The 21519-nt window shown below is 41.5% G+C and overlaps 1 protein-coding gene across 2 annotated transcripts; it reads right to left on the bottom strand.

Annotated features, from left to right (window-relative positions):
- Nucleotides 1-704: 704 nt before the first annotated feature.
- On the bottom strand, nucleotides 705-20598 carry TXNRD3 (thioredoxin reductase 3). 2 transcript variants are annotated; one of them, XM_061357157.1, is made up of 16 exons: nucleotides 20363-20561; nucleotides 13745-13805; nucleotides 12127-12236; nucleotides 11843-11956; nucleotides 10615-10687; nucleotides 9664-9783; nucleotides 9121-9263; nucleotides 7658-7773; nucleotides 7324-7549; nucleotides 7001-7096; nucleotides 6504-6580; nucleotides 4503-4659; nucleotides 4210-4317; nucleotides 3209-3304; nucleotides 2212-2346; nucleotides 705-1962 (listed from the first exon to the last, which is right to left on the bottom strand). In XM_061357157.1, exons 1-16 carry the CDS (start codon nucleotides 20483-20485, stop codon nucleotides 1900-1902), a joined length of 1818 nt encoding a protein of 605 aa, XP_061213141.1. In that variant the 5' UTR covers nucleotides 20486-20561; the 3' UTR covers nucleotides 705-1899. The 2 variants fall into 2 exon arrangements, 1 of the variants encoding a protein (XP_061213141.1); XR_009726102.1 differs by lacking the exon at nucleotides 705-1962 and having other exon boundaries at nucleotides 2304-2346; nucleotides 4210-4274; nucleotides 20363-20598.
- Between the last annotated feature and the right edge of the window lie 921 nt (nucleotides 20599-21519).

The raw sequence follows: 21519 nt of genomic DNA, 5'->3' as shown, positions 1-21519 counted from the left end.
TTAGACTGTGCAAAGTCTGTAGTATATTACCTGCTATTAGCTGTCCACCCTTATCTCCCCTTTTTAAACAGCTGAGTTTGGTTCATCCACTTCAACTCAGATTAAGGTTACTTGTACACTACTATTATGCCTTTTCAAACTATAACCTCTGAACTGTTAAGGGGGAAACTTTCAGGCCGCTCAAGTCACTGCTGCAGATGCTCTATTGAGTATTTCCATGGGACCAGAAGATGGAATTCCCCACAGTGCTGGAGCAAAACAACACCAGAAGCTCAGCAAATGTCCTCACTGTCAAGTGAAAACATTCAGCAGTACGATTAGGCACCCACAGCAAAACCTCCGTCTCCAAGAGTCAATAAACCTCAACACCAGCAAGACATTGCTAACGCTCTAGCTAGATTCTACTGAGCATCCTTCAGCTATGTTGCAGTTAACACTTCAACATCAGCATTTAGGTTCTCCTGGAATATACAGCAGTGGTATGAAACTTCTCAGTTCGAACAGACAGAATTCTGCACACCAAAATAGAAGCACATTAGGTTTCTTGAGCAAGCCCCCAGAGGCTGCAAGACAACTTGTTTCTTCATTTGAAAGGTTACAGCATGCACCAGTCTCCAGAGGTTTTAGTATTGCCTGTGATAGCGTAATGGAAGCACAATAAAATCTCAAGCACACGATACCAAAGCATGAGGTCAGACACCACGGACTGTTGTATGCATTGTTTATTGAACTGAATTCAAATCCCATGGTACATCATAGATTAAATAGTTAAAAACTGTTTGTTCACTATCATACAACGTTCAGAAGAGTCTTTCAAAACATCTCTTTGGACAAAACTAAACAGCTAAATTCAAGCACAACTCCCCCAGAGCAGAATGCTGGGGGTGGAAGAAAGCTTCAGAGTACAGACTGTACATAACACTACACAAAGCATGACAGCACACCAAGAGCTTGTTCTTTGCTGCAATACATGCTTCGAAGAAATTCTATACAACAATCATTATCATCATGGGCAGGCACCTACTGTATTAGTGGGACAGATTACTCTCAGACCCTGCCCCTGCAAGACTTCATTACTCCACGTAGGAGCACGGACTTGCAGTTCTGGGTTCTGTCATGTTTTACATTACAGAGCTGAATCTGGATCTGAGACTAGCAGCACCAGTCTCTTGAGCTTATGCTCTTCACCTCTGGCACACAAGATGCCTACACCTGTATTTTTTATCTTAAAGACATATCACCTGAGGTCAAACAACTACAAATGTAACAGCAGCGATGTCTGAGATTACTTTACAGTTTCAGACTGGATGAAGTGAGAGACCAGTGCTCGAACTGCACTGCTCAACACTGCACCTTCCCTGTGCCATCTTGCCTCAAATGAACAGACAAATGAAACAAAATGCATCCAAAAAGATAAATCAATCAACTGTAAACTGTTGGCAAGAATCATTCCATTATACATTTGTCCTCTATCTCAGGCATTTGTACAAGACAATGAAGCCTAGAAGCATTAGCTTTACTTTGTGCAACTTAATTTCCTTCAGGAAGAGTTCAGTCATCTGACCAGACGAACCAGACGAAGTGATCTCCCAACTTTGAGTGGCAGCCATCAGTTGTAGCTCACCTCACAGTAAGGTTCCGAGCTAGAACATCATAAAAGCACAGTAGTGCTGATTCCAAACAAAGCCAAGATTTACAGTTCAAGATTTCCCTGCTGCGTTACTGTTTCCACTTGCACCACTATTTGCTGAGGAAGCCTCACAAAGGCACCGCTCCCCGCTGCACTACATACAGGGGTACCGATGCCAAGTGTTTGTTCTGCTGCAAAGCAGTTGTATTTGGGCTTCCACAGAACCAAGTGTGCACAACATGAAAACACGTAAGGCAGCAGGTTTAGCCTCAGCAGCCCCTTTGAGTGATGTCTTGTCCTGATGATTTTGTAATATCCATTGTAGTGAACACCTGTAAGGCACCAAAAGGACAGCTTATTTATTGTTGCTCTGTATTATCACCCGCACAGCTATTGTAAAGTAACAGTGCCAGATTTCTTAGAACTCTTACAATGGAAAACAAGCTGCAGCGCGCAATAAACACGTTTTCTATCACACATCAATAGCGTGTGGTTATAAGTTAAGCAAATACTACATAAATCTCAAAATACAATATAGTAATCTTTGTTTTAAATCAAGCTGTGTCCTCCCCCTCTCTTACCTCTGCACAAGTTGGATGGATACCAATTGTTTCATCAAGCAACTCTTTGGTGAGACCACATTTTATTGCAGCAGCAAAACCCTGGGTGACTTCACCAGCATTAGGTCCAAGAACATGAAATCCTATTACACGATTCTTTAGAGAGGTGAAAGCAAAACCAGAGTTAGTACTAGGTAATGATTAACAAAAGCTCTCGTATGTAACCCCCACTACACTAAAAACAGATGTTGTAGAAGCAGGTCAATAGCAGAGTCTGTTACAAGAAGTGAATTAATCCAGATCATTCCCAGGGAGGCTCCAATACAAGAAGAACTTCGAGCCTTTTTGCAGTCTTTGAGAAAGGGTTAGGGGGCTAATAAGGAACAGTGAGTTTGCTTCCTCCAAGCTTTAAAGCCATGCTATTTCATCCTATCATTCCTTCTCTCCAAAGTAATTTTAAACACCAAAGATCTTCCTTTGTCTGTTCTCCCAGCCAGCATTGGCACTTTTGTTGCTAACGAAAGAAGTTGTTCTTTTTTGCAACAACAAGAACCTACTGATCAGTAGAAATTCCTATTTCTCATCACTTTTCTAGGACCAAGCACACATTTTCCAGGTTTTTACTGACTATACAAAACTCTGCCCTTTGCAAAGGGCACAAAACACAAGGTTCAGAAATGTGAAGCAAGACACCAGACAGTGAAGTTATTCAAAACCCACTGGGAATAAAAACCCTGGCAAATTCCTTCACAAACCTATCCTTAAATAGGAACTCTGGATGAAGTGTCATAACATATAAAGCTACCACTTGCTCAAACAGCTGTTACACCAAAAACCCCTCAAACCAAAACAAATCAGCTCTCTCCAGATTGATTAGACTTCCTAAAACTAATACTTCTGTTAACAGAATGGGTAGAGCTGGCCTCAGGAGGCCAAATAAAAGATTTAAGTCTTCTGGCTGGTCTGAAAGGCAATTTCCAGGCTACACTCAGCACACCCATTCCAGCCTGCTACTTACATTGTCACGTTTATTGCAGATAATTTTTCCATAACAAGTATTGTTATCTCTGCCTGCTACCGTCCATTCAAGTGGCCAGAACAAACTGTGATAAACCTAGGGGAGGATGACAAGAAAAAAAGCATTAGAATTTGATGAATTCAGATATAACTCTGATTTCTAATGCTTTCACAAATAGGTTGTTGGATATTTAACCCACCAGGTTTTCATAACATACACTAGGCAAGACAGTGATTTTTGTTCCCACAACCCAAACAGCTCATTCTCCAAAAGCCAATAGAGGAATACTTTACTCAAACCATGCACTCCTGATTTAAATACTTGTAAGACACAGTATCCTAAGATCATACTTTCAGAAAGAGAAGTGCTTCACTAATACAAAATTAATACCTAGTTACTGCAAGTTTAAACCTATTCTTCAAAACAGTTAAAAGTAGAAGCTAAATAGCCATATGGTTGAAAGATGTAAGGAATCAAACACAAGGCATACAAACAGCTTTAATGAAACTCTTCAAGGAGGTGCAAAGCCAGAAATTCCCATAAAACAGGGAAGTTACACCTGATGCTCTTATAGCCACAAAAAAAGGTCAAGGAGAAATTAATTCCCAGTTCAAGCACAGCAAACAAGCCAAAAGAAGACAAGTGGATCCCAACTTTGGTACACTTAAGTGGATCCCAACTTTGGTACACTTTGGTACACTGTCTTTAATTCACAGCCACGATAAAAAGCCACCTACAGTTTGGCCACCCACGTTTGGCCTGAAGTCAAATGGCTCTCTGCAGCATGCAATAGCTACATACAATTCTAAAGTTATGAAGTCCAGTCCTGGATATCTGGGAGTCCAATACCTTGTCAGCCAGATGACACCACTTCCATGAACACAGACCTGTCTAGCTAGCCTTCTAATCTTGTTTTAACATCATGCCTTGAGTGTACAGCAGCAAGGCTCAAGAAAAAGACATGCTCAGGCTACAAGTTAACAAGTGTTTGGTGCTCTCACCTCCAGGTTTTGCTTTCCATATTCTTCTATGGCTTTTTCTTCAGGTAACCCACAGCTGCCATACTCTAAAGGAGTAAACACTGTTGTTGGTACATTGATATAGTCACACTAAAATAAAGAACAAAATTCATATTTAGACTATGCAAGTTCTATACAACATATAACAGGAAGAGCTGTTTGGGTTTTTTTATTGAACACTTGCAGTGCCCACAGACAAGTGGACAAATCAACTTGTGTAATTGCTATTTAGAGGCAAAAAAGCACAGAAATAAGTTGTATTCTTGTAGCCTTACCTTTGTGGAACTGCCACCATAAAGCCTGCGGGCTAACAGTTTCCCTGCTTGAATGGCAACTGGAGTAAGTTCAAGCTTCCCCTCCAGTATATCTCCGATAGCATAAACATAAGGCACGTTGGTTTGTTCTTCATCATTTACAGGTACTTTCCCATTCCTTTAAAACATACAGAAAAGAGAATTGAGATGAGTATCAAAACCTTCTTCAGCGCTCAGCAAAACACAAAGGGGAGAAGTTCTACTACCAAGATTTTATCCTAACTACTGAGCATGTTTTATTAAACATGCTTCTGCTTTTGTTACTTCAACTGCACGCTCTTCAGGGCATCAATTACCTCTGAGTGACACATGGCTGGAGTCAGTATTCTGTGGGCCAGTTTTGACATGAGCAACAGTGTGCGTCTGACGACAATGAAGTTACTCAGACTTCTGTGGACTTATGATCTTTCTACTTGGTTATTATACAGCTTACAACGTACATTTTCTCTATGGGGAAAAAAGGCTGCAATATCACTCACATGTTCAAGTTGAGTTAGTAAGTTGCTAGCTGCTGCAACCTGATCTTAATATTTCTCCTGAACAACAGAATCCTGCCTCTTCCTTTGCACCAGTTCTGCACCAATACCAGGTAGAAACAGGAAACAAGTTGAATCTCATCTGGAATATTGTGTCCAGTTCTGGGCCCCTCAGTTTAAGAAGGACAGGGACCTGCTGGAGAGAGTCCAGCGCAGGGCAACTAAGATGATTAAGGGAGTGGAGCATCTCCCTTATGAGGAAAGACTGAGGGAGCTGGGTCTCTATAGTTTGGAGAAGAGGAGATTGAGGGGTGACCTTATTAGTGTATATAAATATCTAAAGGGGGAGTGTCACGAGGATGGAGCCAGGCTCTTCTCAGTGGCAAACAATGAAAGGACAAGGGGCAATGGGTACAAATTGGAACACCAGAGGTTCCACTTAAACTTGAGAAGAAACTTCTTCTCAGTGAGGGTGACGGAACACTGGAACAGGCTGCCCAGGGAGGTTGTGGAGTCTCCTTCTCTGGAGACATTCAAAACCCGCCTGGACATGGTCCTGTGTGACCTTATCTAGGTGTTCCTGCTCCAGCAGGGGGATTGGACTAGATGATCTTTTGAGGTCCCTTCCAATCTCTAACATACTGTGATACTGTGATACTGTGAATCGGTAGGAAGCGAGAAGTTTGCTCCCTCTTTAAGTCTCTGAACTGACTTGCCATGAGCTGAATTAAATGTTTCATTTAGCAGAATATTAAACTGCAGTTTCTAAGCAAATTAAGCAAATGTATTAAATCTATTTCTTAATTTCTACTTGTTGGCCACTGTGCTTAACAAAAAATACTTCTTTATGAAATATATATAAAAGAAATGGAGTTCAGTGGACAACTGTACTTAAATCCAGGAAAGAAAAGATTTTAAGGGTTCACATAACTGCTAGGTATGAGTGAGGATCATGGGACTGGAGCACCTCCCGTTTGAAGATAGGCTGAGAAAGTTGGGGCTGTTCAGCCTGGAGAAGGCTGTGTGGAGACCTCATAGCAGCCTTCCAGTATCTGAAGGGGGCCTATAGGGATGCTGGGGAGGGACTTTTCATTAGGGATTGTAGTGACAGGACAAGGGGTAATGGGTTCAAACTTAAACAGGGGAAGTTTAGATTGGATATAAGGAGGAAGTTCTTTCCTGTAAGGGTGTTGAGGCACTGGAATGGGTTGCCCAGGGAAGCTGTGAATGCTCCATCCCTGGTGGTGTTGAAGGCCAGGTTGGACAGAGCCTTGGGTGGCATGGTTTAGTGTGAGGTGTCCCTGCCCATGGCAGGGGGGTTGGAACTGGATGATTTTAAGGTCCTTTTCAACCCTAACTATTTTATGATTCTATTAAAAAAAAAAACCCTAAAAACATAATAAAAGTATAAGGATTGTTAGATATTGTTAAAGATGTAAAGAAAAATCACCACATTCATGGGTTAAGGGAACTGAGCAATACTCACTTCTCATTGATTTTGACACCAATTGTCTCTAAACCAATATTTCTGGTGCATGCATCACGACCAATGGCTAGCAAAACCTAAAAAAAAACCAAAAAAAACCAAAATAATTAAATGCAGTAATTCTATACAAGAAAATCATAATTAGCAGAACATTTCCTTTGGTCTTTTTCTGAAGAGCAGTGAAGCAGATTCTTGCCAAATACATTTTGGAAGAGCCATCAACAGTACAGGGTCCTCCGTGTGCAACTTGTTTCAGAGATGCAGCAAACGGAAGTGGAATTCATAAGAACTAAATGCCAGTTACGTAAAGTTCCATCTATTCTTCAGACAGGGCTCAACTGAATATATTATTTTCATGTATTTGTTTCTGCCAGCTTTATACAAACAACTTTTCAAGCAAGATTTCCCTTTCATTTTTTCCTGAACAACTTTTAAAGTATTTTAAGACATCGTTGTGTGCTTCTATGTTCAGTTATTTCAAATCCAGAAATGCTTACAGTATTATATTCTTCTTCAAAGATTTCTGGTTCTCCTCCAGTAGACTTTGCTGTCACTTTCAGTCTTCCGGGCATGCCTTCCTCCAGCTGTTCAACCTGTGTAAATATACGTAAGCTTAGAATGGCCTTAAGCAGTAGAGCTCACTTACATTGTCACTTCAAACCCTGACCTACTAATCCATCATTCAGAAGGAAGAAAAGCCTAATCTCATAAAACATTTATTTGTGTACACAACCAAAGCCTTCTCAGACACCATGTGCATTTGACTGTGCTGTTTAAAGTAGTTTTGCATGGAGAGAAGACACCCAAAGCAAGCACTGACCTGAACAGGTACAAACTTCTTGATGAACTTCACACCATGTGTTTCCATGTAAGCACCTATTTTTTCTGCCATTTCTTGGTCAAAGCCCCGAAGGAGTATGGACCGCACCATCACTGTGACATCCATACCTAGACCAGCAAGAAATCCTGCACACTCTAGAGCCACATAGGAAGCACCCACAACTAGAGTTTTGCCAGGGCAGTAAGGCAGGGAGAAGAGGTCATCACTAAAAAGAAAACAAGTGTAAATTACAAGGTTCTTTCAAGACAAGCTTGTTTGTCTTTGTGAACACTAGAGCTGAGGAAGTTCAGGCTGTTTTGCCTTTTCATCTCACCTTGTAATACAGTATTCTTTATCTCCAGGGATACCCGGATACCTAGGCCTTTCTCCTGTTGCCAGGACAAAAGTCTCTGCTGTGTGATAGGTTACTTGTCCTTTTCTGTTAGTTGCCTGTTTACAGAAACACGGTTAAGACACTCTTTATCACAGGAACAGGTTTTAACATAAGATAAAATATGCAATTCTTCCCTTAAATATTGTAGCTATTGTTAAGAATCAAGAACAAGCAATTTCAACACAAACTAATGCATTTAGAGAATACACACAGGTCACTGAAGAACAACAGGTTTCAATCATAAACTATCAGGCTTTCCTGACATTAGAGCACTTAAAATCATTTACTCTGAATCCTGTTAATTTCAACTACTCATTTACACTGAATGGTTCATAATTTTACTTTCAAGCTATAAAAAGCCACAGCAAATTAAGCCCCTCCGGCCTCCCACTTTCCAACACAATGCTGGTGACAGAGTAACACAAATAAGTTCTTAGGCTAATGCAGAAACTCAAAGCATCTAGTTACATTATTTCAGAGGGCTGAAGACTTAAGCTGAAATGAATTCGAACCAATATGATCTCTGGACCCACAAGGTCTTGGGAAATTTCATTTTGCCAATGCATCTCAAAGTAGGAACTTCATTCTTGCTCCTTAGTTACTTTCCAACACAGACAAAGGGAAATTTCCCATTGAGTCACCAAGTAATTCAGGTGGTAAGGGATCTCAGGAGATCATTCAGTCCAACCTCCTGCTCAAAGTCTTCCTGTTCTACTTCATTTATATTTATTATATTTATAGTTTATATTAAGTGTCCTTAGGCAGACACTTATGCAGATGACCTGCATGCTTGGACACTAGAACAGCTGGTAGACGAGGCAAGCTGAGCATACTGCTGTCTTTTCAATACTGGTCACTTGGTTTGAAACACACATCATTCAGCCTTCATAAACTCATTTGGAAAACAGACAATTACACCCACTGAACCAGTTGCCTTCAATATGCTCTCCTTCTAAGTTAACCTTGCTACAACCTTGCCAGCACATGTTTTGTCTTGCAAAACTGACAGTTGAATTCTTACGCTGATACAGCATGAGGTTCCAGCAGCGCCCTTACGCAAGTGCTTAATCTGAATTCCATTTCAGATTTTATGCTGTAGTACAAAGATTTCCCAAGTGGCAAAATCATACAGCTAAAGCTCCCCCACTTGTTCTATTCCTACAGGCCCTTGTCAAACATCCCTCTCCACATTACTCTTACGTAACAGTTACTAGGTTTGCAAACACTGTGGTATGTACTAAAGTACAATACTTTGAATCAGTAACTTATTTCACAAATGAGTCTAACTTCAGCTGACTAAAACTGGCAATGTCACAATGAGGCCTTTTATTTGTTGGGCTTTACAAGGCATTTTAGAATATGAGTCTTCCCTCCCAACTAAGTGCTTTAAACACAGCACATACCTTAATTTTGTGCGGTTCAACGAATTCTCCATATGAATTGAGGTACGTCACAGACTTCTCCCTTAAGGACACTCGATAGCCCCAGTTTAAAGAACCAATGTAGTTTTGTATTGCTTCTACCATGGTCTCCCAGTTGTGTTTAACTGAAACAAGACAGTAATTTTGTGTTTAAGGAAATCAAAGCACAATGAATCCTTAAGGAAAAACTGAAGTCTTAGTCACTGCACATCATGCTTAAAAAAAATAGATACTATCAGTAGTAATGATGATACATACTAAATTCTTGTTCCACTATGCTAATATTTACCTGATGTGTCACTATCTGAAATAAGCCCATTCTAGAAGTTTTCAGGTAATATAGGGTGCAAAACATTCAACATTGCAACCCTTGAGGTTTCTATGGCTCAAGAATGAGGATGCCTTCCGATTCACTTAGCTACTGAACTCTGCCTCTAGTTTACCAAATCCAAAGTACAAGAATGAACTTAAGCTGAAAGGCTCATCTGTACACTGTCTTGATCTGCCCTCTGTGTTCTTACTAACCTTGTTCTTCATACTGCCATCCGTATTTCCTTGAATCTTGGAGTGCCTGACCCAGAAGCGCTGCTTGATGCATTAGCTTCTTTGGAATGCAACCTACATTTACACATGTGCCACCAAGACCTAAGATGGAAAGAACCATGTTATTACCTGTAGGAACACAATATTTATGTTCTTCCTATCATGTGCTTTGTATAATCAGCCATCAGTGATTATCAGTTGGTGATGTCTGGTACAGCCACACAAATAATATGAAATCTCTGTTGTAAGAGACATTTTAAAATACAGTGAACACACAAAGCTTACGAGTTTGATTCAGTTTAAAAGATGACTTGACTCATTGAACCAAGAAGGGTACAGTGTGTTGTCTTAGACCAGGACACTTACTGCCACGTGCTTCAGATTATAGTCAGATTAGCAAGTAAGCAAAGCAAAAAACCTAGAGTTCAGTATCATCTATTATGTGGTATTTCAAACATGTATTTCTTTTAAATCTTAGCTATGAAAGGGCATTCATTCCTAGACTCGATAAAACTTGACCAATAAAATTCCCTTACTCATTCTCAATTGCAATAGCATTAACAAGGTTAAAGAGCAACTGTCTTCAATTATGTAAGGGTGAGAAATGCACAGCCATATAGTCATAGTGTTCTAGAGGTAACCTGGATCAGTTGTCCATGAAACTGATTAACTAAAAGACAACCCTCGCCTCCCCCCCAAACAAGACATTGTGAAGTGAACAGAACTAGAAGAACATCTGAGTGATAGCAATGCACAAACCAGAAATAACTGTCCAGAAAATCAGGCGTGCAAGGAACATAGCTCCTTTGGCATCCATGTTCCAGAATTACAGGGAGTCAGCCACAACTTCTAATAACAGTTTATAATATCTAACAACTCGGTATGTAACACTGGCACTCCAACACCATAAAATCCAAGTTCACAGAAGCTTACCCCATGAGGTTCCAAGAGGCGTTGGAACAACGTAATCTAAAACCAGTACTTTCTTTCCAAAGCCAGCAGCTTCCTATAAAAGACAGAGACAAGTCAGCATTCCTGAACCAAGAAAGCCTCTCTGCTCCTTTATGGTCACAGTATACATAGCACTAATGGAAGGGCCCTTGGCTAGTTAGTCTCATTATCATCTATGGCTCTCCTACCTCCTTCACTAGATAAGAAGTGAAATCCCTCAGAAACTCTTAGCTTCTTTCAAACTTTGAATGATGCTTATGTTCAGTGCAGCACCCATATCATACAAATGCTGTGATCTGAAGAGGGCACGAGATCTATCAGCATACAGTCATCTTCTATGTCACTCAAATATTTATGCTGTTAGCTCTCCTTTTCTCTCAGGCGGGCAGGACTGACTAGGCATGCTCACGAATGAAAAGGAGTGACATTAATAAACTGGAGACAGGCCAATGGAGGCCCAACAAGATGCACAGAGGACTGAAGCACATGCCCTGTGAGAAGGATGATGGAACCTGACACATGCAGCCTACAGAAAAGGTGATTTTGGAGAACACTGCAACAGTTTTAATACCCATGAGAAGGTCATTAAGATGACTGCAGCAGGCTGCACAGCAACTGCCAAGGCTGTCAATGACAACATTACTATACCCAAACCATAGACTGATGGTTAACATACATGGCTGAGAGGTGTGAGAGTGTGTTCAAATCCTTCAGGTAGAAAACCTATTCCAAACCTTAGGTCCTGAGGTACTCTGAACAACAGCTAATTGTGCAAGAGGTACACAATCTCTTTCTCCAGAAAGAGAACTAAAAAGTGAAGCAGTTCCTTGAGAGAACAGTTGAAAGCATTTCAGTTTAGATAACTGATGATCCTGAATCCTAATCAGTCAAAAGCACTTCAAGAGTAGCCTTTGGTTTTCCAGATTACCATTTGGAAACAAAGTGCCACATGTACACATAAAGAGGAAATACTTAAAAACTCTTTGTCCCACCCTTAGCCAGAAACCTAAAGCCTGTTATTAGGATTGAGACCTGAATAGACTGGCTAGAAACTGGTCCACACAGACGATCTCCTGAGTGAGCACTTTAATAACAAGTTGAATGGTAGTAGCCATCAAAATACAGCCTGTTTCATACTACTGCAATTAACAGAGACTACCGAAGAAGTTTCATATGCAACCTGTTCTTTAATGCAATTTTCATGTCATACCTTGGAACACGCAAGTCCACCTGAGCCACCACCGATAATAATGAGGTCATAATCATAGGGTTCTGCATCTTTGCTATCTCCAAGAAGTTTCTGCAGGGATCCATCCTGATAAGCCTGGGAGAAAAGTAAAAATCTAATCACTACACAGTTGTGAGCAAACAAAACCTGACATTCCCTTCTCTGACCCAGATCACCCAGCCTGATGTGTCCCACAAAATGCAATCATGATCAAATAGAAAATTGATTCTGTAGTTTTGTCTACTTCCAGCTGATTTTAAAGTTACCTGGTACGTTGCATCACAGCCACCTATGTGAGTTCCATTCACAAATACATTAGGCACTGTCCGCTGGTTAGTTAGTTCTACTAACACTTGCTGAATGCTGGGGCCATCAGCTAAGAATAAAAGAAAGAGGTACATTATAGAACAATTTGCAAGAAGGCCGCTTTTAAAACAACCTGAAGTATTAAAGATTTGGACTGCAACATACTGTAGGCCTGCCAAGAAAACTCTTATAAGCATGCCATGTGTAGACTTCCTGAATATAAGCAAGCCTTCACAAACTGCTTCTCAAAAAAGCATGCTTAAATACCAAGGATGTTTGTGTGATTCAAGCTATAATTCTACAGAATGGAGTAAACATGAAGTAACAAAGTTTAGCCCCTATCTTTCCTGGAGTCTTATCGGCCTCTTCCTAGCAGTGTCACATTTAGCACTACACAAAAATTCTTTTCCAGGTATCATAACAGTTTTTCTTTCATGAGAGTTGTCTGGTTGGGGAGTATGTGCTGTGTAAATGCATGTACTTTCACCCAGCAGCTTTGCATTATAAGGCTATGGGAATTGCAAGACTCTTCTACTTACCCTAATTCCACCTTCAGACTTTTTCTACCCACCACAGTCTTAAACCTTCCAGTTTTAAGATTATCATTGCCTGACCTGTCACCTAAATCATCCATCAGCACCTGCAGACCAAGCTCAATTTGGACCTCTCAGCAGTAAATGTAGGAACAAGAGTTTACAGTAATCACTAAAATGTTTTTACTCCAAGACTGTTCCTTCTTATTATCAGAAATCAGAGTAATTATAAGGGAAATACATTATTAATTGAGGAGTTCCAGGAAAAAATATTGTGCATTGTACTTTGCATATCTTGGGCTGTAATTAGTTCACAGTATCACAACTTTCAGTAAAAAGAGATGCTACAGATTAATAAACAAGTGCACTTTCCAAACACTGCTCAGGCACAAAACACACACACAGAAAGTATTAGCACTTTAAGCATCAGACATGAAGTTTTGTACAGGAAAAAATATTACACATTCAACAGTTTACCTACAGTGCAGACATGAGTTTACTTGTTCATAAAGCTACATTAAAAGCTACATGCATTATGTACATTACGCATAAGTAGCTATACATGTACTAAAGCTGAAGCAGCTTGGGCTTCGAAAACAACACCACAACCTCAAAGTAGCAACAGCCAAGGCACTGGAATTTACCCTGCCCTGCAGTGACTCAGCAACTTTCTCTAGGAAGGTCACTCCTATACCAAGTCAAACATTAGCAACTCATTTAAGGCACCGCAAAAGAACCTGAGGCAGAAGGAAAGATATCACAGGTTTTTTCCCAAAAGACAAAGCTTCTCAGAGGGAAATCAGATCTCTCAACCTCTATCAGCTGATGACTTGTACACAAAGAGTCAAAGCCTTCAGTTATATTAGAAAACACATCCTATATTAAAAATCCATTGAAGCCTAATTGCTTTTATAGCCCCATATATTAGAATTTATTTTAATTGTTTTATATATCCTCCAATTAGTTCAAGGCAGCTTTAGGGAGTCCTGCATCCATTTTTAGTTACATTAAGCAGCACGTGATAGATTTTCCTTCTTCTACTTACCAGTTACATCAAGCTCCAATGCATAGTACTCCACATGCAGGGAACGGAAGAGTTCTTTCACCTACAACAGAAACAGACACAGTGCCAGTGCAGTGTTTTCACAAGACCTGATAGACAGCTGAGAGTAAACTTGATGAATGGACATAGAATCATAGAATGCTTTGGGTTGGAAGGAACTTTAAAGCCTATCCAGCTCCAAACCCCTGCCACGGACACTAGACCAGGTTGCTCAAAGGCCCTCAGATCACAGCAGCTTTCCAAAACAAGTTTCATTACTTTTATTTTACTTCCTGTATACAATTTGCTTAGCTGCAGAATAACTGCCATATGGAAAAAACATCAAGAGGAGAGATAAGTAACAGCCACATTCCTTGACAGTAATAAGGAAGAAAACAGGGAGGGTAAGGTGCAACACAAAACAGTGTCAAGTAAATGCAAAATAAAAAAGCCCAAACACAGTGTATATGAGAACAGTTTTAGTTCAAGCAGGGAACAACTACTGCAAGGAGTCTGAGTTGTGTTGAACATAGAAAAGAAGGGAATTAAAGAGCTGTGTCTAAATAAATAATCGACTACCTCAAGGAAGAGGAGAAGCAGTGGTGGAGTATGAACTAATGGTCTCCAACCCCATCAAAAGATTAGACTTCAGGAGTTTTTCTTAAGAGCAAGACACTGGAATATATTGCCTAGGTACATGACAATCTTCATCAGTGGCTGGCTTCAAAGTACACATCAGAAGTGTTTGAACCACAGGGGACAAGACTAAATCATCTCTTGCAGTTGCTTTCCAGCTCTGATTTTCAGCTTGCTGTTTTAACTGCATCTCTCTCAGCGTCCAGGTTCAGAAAGGAGTGATTCTAACTAGTTTGCCATTGTTTTACTAAATCAGTCATATCTTGCTTATGAGATACATTCAAAGTTAATATCAGAAGGTAACAGTTATGGTTTTTAACCTTTTGAATAGCTCCTTTTCTCCATTAAGCAGAAGCAGCATTTTGAAGATGCTCTTGTCATTAAAAGGCTGCTTTTTTCCTGCATTGCCATGAATAAACGCAGACACAGCATCCCTAGAACGTGTCCTAGAAACCCATTTTATGCATTCAGAAGTGAGCAATAAATAACTCTATAAAGAAGCTAGTCTGAAAGAAAAAAAAACCCAAAACACCAACATCCTAAATGACAACTTAGTTGAGATTTACTGCCCCCACCTCCCTAGCAGCGTCCTGGTGTTTTTCTATCATCAGTTCTGGATGGACAGAGTGTGCCATTACCAGATTCAAATCAGGAAGCCTTTTAGAACTGAGATTTTTAGAGTAACATTATCTGTTAAACTGGCACTATTGAAATTGTGAACTGTCCTTTCAGATGGACAATGCCATACCTCATGGCCCAGGACTTAAAATTATATATGGCAGTATTTACTCCTTTGAAATATAATTTGCAGACTTAACCATGCAAATAGATATTGTAAGGCAATGTGTAAAGAAACTACCTGCTTTAAGCATAACTATCTGGATGAAAACAGCTCTAGCAAGAAGCACTAACTGTCTGTGTGATGGATCCACTTGCCAGCAGGAGTCTGAACAATGAAGCACACTAAGTTCCTGCCAATTCAGAATAAATCTTTTACAACCAGCTTTGTGATGAACCTCACATTTATTGACAGCACTTCACTAAGAAAGAGTAAGTTGAGTCACATCTAATAAACTTAAAGATGTCAAACACATGATGAATAAAACGTTTTTAACGTTACTGTGAGCTACTTTGCCCAAAGGCTGAGTATTCCAGTGCTTTCTGCTGGAGTTTCAGCTTTATGCAGACATACAGTGTTTGTATTCTCTGCCAACCATGTTGCAAGTTTCTTACAACACCATATATCAACCATAATATAAAAAAAAATAAGCTCTGCATTAGTTCTAATCCAACTCCCTGCTCAAAGCAGGGCCAAACACAATGGTCAATCATGCTGCTCCAGCACTCCAATTCTAAGTAATTACAAGGAGAGAGATACAACAGCCTCTCTAGGCTGTTCCAACATTTGACCACCCTCACTGTAAAGAATGAGGATGTCAGCATCCTAATTATAAGTAAATACTGCACTTCATGCTTATGAATAGACCATGCTTGTGTTGTGCTAATGAAAAGTAACAAGTATATGACCAGTTATGAAATCTTCAATACAGGGCACAGACAACAGATTAGTTCAGTTTAGAAAACTATTAGGAGGAGTAGAAATACAACATCCACTATATATATATATATATATATATACACACACTATATGTATACTAGATATAGGATGTCAGCATCCTAATTATAAGTAAATATTGTACTTCATGCTTATGAATAGAACATGCTTGTGTTGTGCTAATGAAAAGTAACAAGTATATGACCAGTTATGAAATCTTCAATACAGGGCACAGACAACAGATTAGTTCAGTTTAGAAAACTATTAGGAGGAGTAGAAATATAACATCCACTATATATATATATATATATATATACACACACTATATGTATACTAGATATGTAGTAATATCTAGGTAAGGTGAACAGGAAATGATTTCTGGGAAATACTCACTGGAACAAACAGCAACAACTGCACTTCTCAGAAATCAATTTTGAAATGAAGAGGAACTAAACCTCCACACAATACATAAACTGGAGAACTCGCTGTCAGCTGACAGTGACAAAGCCAAAATTAAAAGGAGATCAAAAAAGATGAGACTAACCAGTGAAAGAAAGTTCCACTGAAACCTTTTAGCTCAAAAGTAATTACAAATGCAGGTCAAGTTGTTCCTGAGCCTCACAGTGCTGGAAACTTCAGGAGGACACTGGGAAATTTCCTTCATTATATCCCAATCCCAAAAATGGAATTTCTCTAGTCTGAAACAGGATACCAGGTTGCACGGTCACTGATACAGCCACTTACTTCCCATCTGACCAATGCAACAGCCTCTTTACCTAGTAGACCCTTCCAGTTGTCACAAAAAGAGACTAGCAAACCTTCCAAATATTAAACAGAAGATAATTTCTCTGAAACTGAGAATCTGGTCTAACAGATCAGAAAACTCTTCCTGGAAATGCTTTCTGCAACTAGGGTTGCCAAGCAGGTTCAAAATATGCTTCATATAGTAAAGCAATAATGGCATGTCCTAGGTCTGCTGTTTCACCTCTCAGCTAACATTCTATAATAGCTACAGCTGAAATGACCAGCAACCCCTATGGATCAAGAACAAAATCAGTGACAGCATAACATATAACTAGAATAACCTGCAAGTTCTATGCAGCCACAGTTGTTGCTCTTAAAATAATTTCAGTGTATCACAGTGCTCAGATATGGCAATTCTTCATGCTAAACCCCCGTGTTTTATTTATGCATTTCTATCTTTTTTTAAATATTAAATCTCTTTAGGGTGGTGAGAAACTAAGGAACAGTCAAGTTAAGTTATGAGAAGGAAGTTATTCTAACACACACCCTCCTCCACTGCTGCCTGGCTAAAGCAAGTGAACAATAAATTTCATATGCAGAAACAGGACTGCACAATTGCCTGGCCATGCTACCAGCTAAACTGAACAGAAGCAACTGCTTCATTCATTTAGAGAATTTATTTGCAGTGCTGTTCTAAAGGAAAGCATAATCTTAATTTTCTTCCAGCGCGGCTACCTCCATTTGAAATAAAGAAATCCTTCCACATCCCAAATTAGGTCATTTTAGAGCATGAGTGTTCTCTGAAGAAGTGCTAAACATCATCAGTTTTTCAATTAATCCTACCAAAAGCACATTGCTAACAACCATCCACGTTAAAAGGCACGAACAGTGCACACTATTCATATCCATCTGTCTTTAAGAACTCAAAACTGTGTGATTACAGGCTAAGTACCCAAGCTGTAACTACACTTTCAAATTATATCCACTTCATTAATTCTACAGAATAGATCAGCTAGCAAGAACGTTGCATTCACAGAATTACAGGATGGTTGAGCCATGGGACCACCACAGGTCATCTAGCCCAATCGTCCTGCTCACCCAGAGCACATTACTCAGGATTGTCTCCAGATGGCTCTTGATTATCTTCAGGGAAGGAGATTCCACAACTTCTCCAGGTACCTATTCCAGTGCTCAGTCATGCTCACAGTGAAGTTATTCCTTGTGTTCAGGTAGAGATACCCGTGTTTTAGTTAATGCCTACTGCCTCTTGTCCTATCCCCTGGCCAAGAACAGTGGTTTGCTAAAGGCCAAGTAAGCAACAACTACTGTTCTTCCCTCATCTATCCAGGCAGTTGTGCCCCTGGAAAAGGCAATCAGGTTGGGTATGCACGATTTCCCTTTCCTGAATCCATGCTGACTACTTCTGATCATCTTGTCTTCCACGTGCTTAGAGATGGCCTCAGGATAAGCCATTCTATCACCCTTCCAGGGACTGAGGTGAGGCTGACTGGCCTGAAGTAGTTCCCAGAGTCCTCCTTGTTGCCTTTATTGAAAGCTGGGGTGACATTTGCTTTCTTCCAATCCTCCTGATTGCCATGACAATCACCATTACCTACTGTTCCCCATTCCTTTCACTATCTTCTAAGCCTATGGTGGGAGGGGTGGCAAATACTTACACCACTGCAGATATTTCTCTGGTGTATCACTTGATGTCTCATGTGTGCCTTCCTTTCCTAAGCTTTCTTCTTCCAATTCTCCCTCTGCAATATATACCTCTTCTACATGTTTTCTTCATTATATTATCTTTCTCTTCTGTTCCAAACAGGAAAGTAGGCCAAGAAAATCTACCTACAAGAGCAATCAGCTCTTCTTCCTCCCCCTTGTTTATCACCTCTTCCTGCATAAAGATTCATATAGAGTCTTTCAGCTCTATAAATGGATGTGAGAGGGGGCCCTCCCACTCACAATATTCATTCGTTCCCTTTCTGAGACAACAGAGATAACGTTCCTCATATCTGATTGTTTCCCTGAAGCAAGCACTCCTGCCTAATGGAGAAGCTCTGAACAAAATACAGGAAAGAACATGAATCTGGAATTTAATTACTGGGCTGTAATCAAGTCTGTATTTCCCTTAAGCTCCTTGTGTTAGCCTAGCCCCCACTGCAATAATAGAGACAGATGGTTTAAGACGTTACTATGCCATTGTATGATCTCAAAAACACTGGAATGAGTGTCATGCATATCAACACTTGAGCAATCATAAACACTAAAAGCACACAGAGCAATATAGACTGACACAACTAAGTATTTCTCAATGAAGAGCACCGAAGTTCTCACCAAAAGGATCTCTCTTCTCAACAAAACATATCATTTTTGTCAACTGGACTAGACTTGTGCAAGTCTCCAACTCTTCATTTGCTAAAAACTTCTGCTAAGTTGGTAAGTAAGTACATTTTAGGAGGATCTGAGCTGCCTACAATGCTACACTATCTTTCTGCCAAAACAGTCTTGGAGAGAAAGGCATTGATTGGTTTGCCTACCCTCTCATACACAGAGGCTTCCCTCCCAAAACCTCACTTAAATTGCAAGCGAGAGAAGATACAGTCATCTAAGTTTCCTATATGAAGGTCGTATCTCCTCCTTGACAACAGCTACTGGAGCTAAACCTAACTTACACATGTGAGTGCAACTTCTGAGCGTTTTCCTGGTTGTCATTTCCCTTGAGGAACACCAAGACTCAGTCCTTTGTTTTTCCACCATGGCCACATCACATGTGGTATTATGAGGTTTAACTTAGCATTTCATAACATGCTCTTTGCAAACATCCAAGAATCACAATACCTACAAACACCCAGGTGCTGGATGGGTTATGACTATAGTGCTGTACTGTAATATTCTAATGAAGATGCTGGTTTTCTTTAATGACTGGCTCACCAGTTACAGCTACCCTGTCATACTGCTGCATAACCAGGGGTGGAAAAACACCTTTCTTTAAACATCACAAGTAACCAATAATGTTTGCTTGGGTTTTTTAAGCACACATTATGGCTGGCATTTAGAACTTACAATCTTGCTACAGACCGTAGTTTCCATCTAGCTTAAAGAGCAGAAACTGAACTAGTCCCTCCCTAGGGACACAACTTTATCCAAGTTAAACGCAAATGCAGAGCTCAAACTTTCAGTGAGGCAGCAACACAACCAGCACTATGGCCATCAAATAACAGATACAAAAGCTGCCGAGCTGGTAACAAGCACATTGTGTGGAGCCTCCCACACGTGCATCTCCGCCTTCACTCACGGGACAAAGGGAAAGAGCCACCAGTTCTTTTCCTCTTCTAAACGGCCCCAGTTAGGCTCTTTTCAAGACTGAAACGGGGGTTCCCAAGGGGTCAGGACCTAATGCCTACGTGGGACAGATAAAGCGCTGTTTCTGTGCTCTGCAACCCCCAAGGCGCAGCATCCCCTCAGCGCTGCTCCCCTCGCCGGGGCGGGCCGCCAGCCTGCCAGCGAGCGCCTCAGGGCACATGTGTCCCGCCTCGCCCTGGGGCCGCGCCAGGCCTCGCGTCATCCTCACGGCGGGACAAGGAGAGCGGCTCCAAGAGCCCCCCACGACCCGGTGTGGCCCATTCCAAGGAGCGGACCGACCCCCTCGCCCGCCGCGGTGCCTCCCGCCGCCGCCGCCTCACCTTATTGCAATAGGGACAGTAGCTCTTGCTGAAGATGACGACGCGGTGAGAGGCGATAATGGTCCGCACTTGGAGCTTCAGGCCGTCCCAGTCCGGGAGCTGGGTCTGTCCCGGCGGCGGCATGGCGGGGCCGAGGGGCTGAGGCGGGAAGCGACCGGCTCCTACCACCCCGCAGCACCCGCCCTGACCCCTTCCGGAGCGGGGAAGGTGACGAACCCGACCGGCCTATGCGCAGGGAGGCGGGGGCACACTGCCAAGGGGCGCTTCCCGTCCTGCCTTTAATCCGACGCAGAGTGACTCACTGTAAAACAACAAAAAGTGCTTTTTTTTATCAGAAGCAGGAGCGTCGCTACTCACTTAAAGGCGGTGCAAAAAAGGGTAAACTTTCACTTTTATAACGCCGCTCCTCCCCTCTGAGAGGCGGGGTGGAATAACCCAAGAGGAGGTGGAGGAGAGCGCGCATGCGCGGGGGGCATCCCGGTGGCAAGAGCGTCGTTGTGTTGGCCTCCATCGGAGTAGCGGCCGTCGTTGCAGCGGCTGCACCGGGAGGCACAGGCCATTACACCGGGTGTCCTTGGCCTCTCGGACGCGGGAGGCGGCCATGGGGCCGTGTCCTGGTGTGGAGTAAACAGTGCAGCGGGGACCGGTGCTGCGTCCTCTGTGCCCTGTTAGAAAGGGCTGAGCGGAAAAGCTGCCTCCTGCAGCGGCAGGGCACCTTGCTCCCTTCTGCCGCTGGTCTCTTGCACAGAGATGCAGATGGAGCTTCTGTAATAATATGGATTCTTCTGTAATAAAGTGGATTATGGCTTATAGAACACATTAGCCAACACAGCAGAAAGGAGCTCCCTTTCCTTACACATCCCAACGTTAAAACAAGGGAATGCTGCAGCATTTGGTACTGCTTATCATTGCACCGATTTCTGATTGAATTGATTATTCTCCTCCCAAGAATCATAGTAATTGTCAGGACTGAAGGCCTGAGCAGTGGGAAGAGCCTATATCAGGGCATGGAGCGGGAGGAATCCTGTGTGCTTACTCCCTGCACGAGTGGGTTTTGGCTGGGGAATGCATGCTGAGGTCCCAAGAACCTGGTCATCTCCCTGCAGAGCAAGGAGGGTTTATCAATGGCTACAACAGGTTTCTGTGCCCATTCACAA

Source organism: Neopsephotus bourkii, unplaced genomic scaffold (genome assembly GCF_033783945.1).
Source record: "Neopsephotus bourkii isolate Nb327-2 ecotype Australia unplaced genomic scaffold, CSIRO-AGI_Nbou_v1 NB_887, whole genome shotgun sequence".
NCBI lineage: Eukaryota > Metazoa > Chordata > Aves > Psittaciformes > Psittacidae > Neopsephotus > Neopsephotus bourkii.
This window is presented reverse-complemented; position numbering and strand designations above follow the sequence as displayed.

What these genes read in the sequence shown, in the direction of transcription:
- TXNRD3 (XM_061357157.1), bottom strand. Translation starts at nt 20,485, where the DNA reads ATGCCGCCGCCGGGACAGACCCAGCTCCCGGACTGGGACGGCCTGAAG. An exon ending in ACTGTCCCTATTGCAATAAG is followed by an intron (nt 13,806 to 20,362) that starts GTGAGGCGGCGG and finishes TTTCTGTTGTAG; the next exon opens with GTGAAAGAACTCTTCCGTTC. An exon ending in ATGGAAAGCAAAACCTGGAG is followed by an intron (nt 3,305 to 4,209) that starts GTGAGAGCACCA and finishes ATCCTCCCCTAG; the next exon opens with GTTTATCACAGTTTGTTCTG.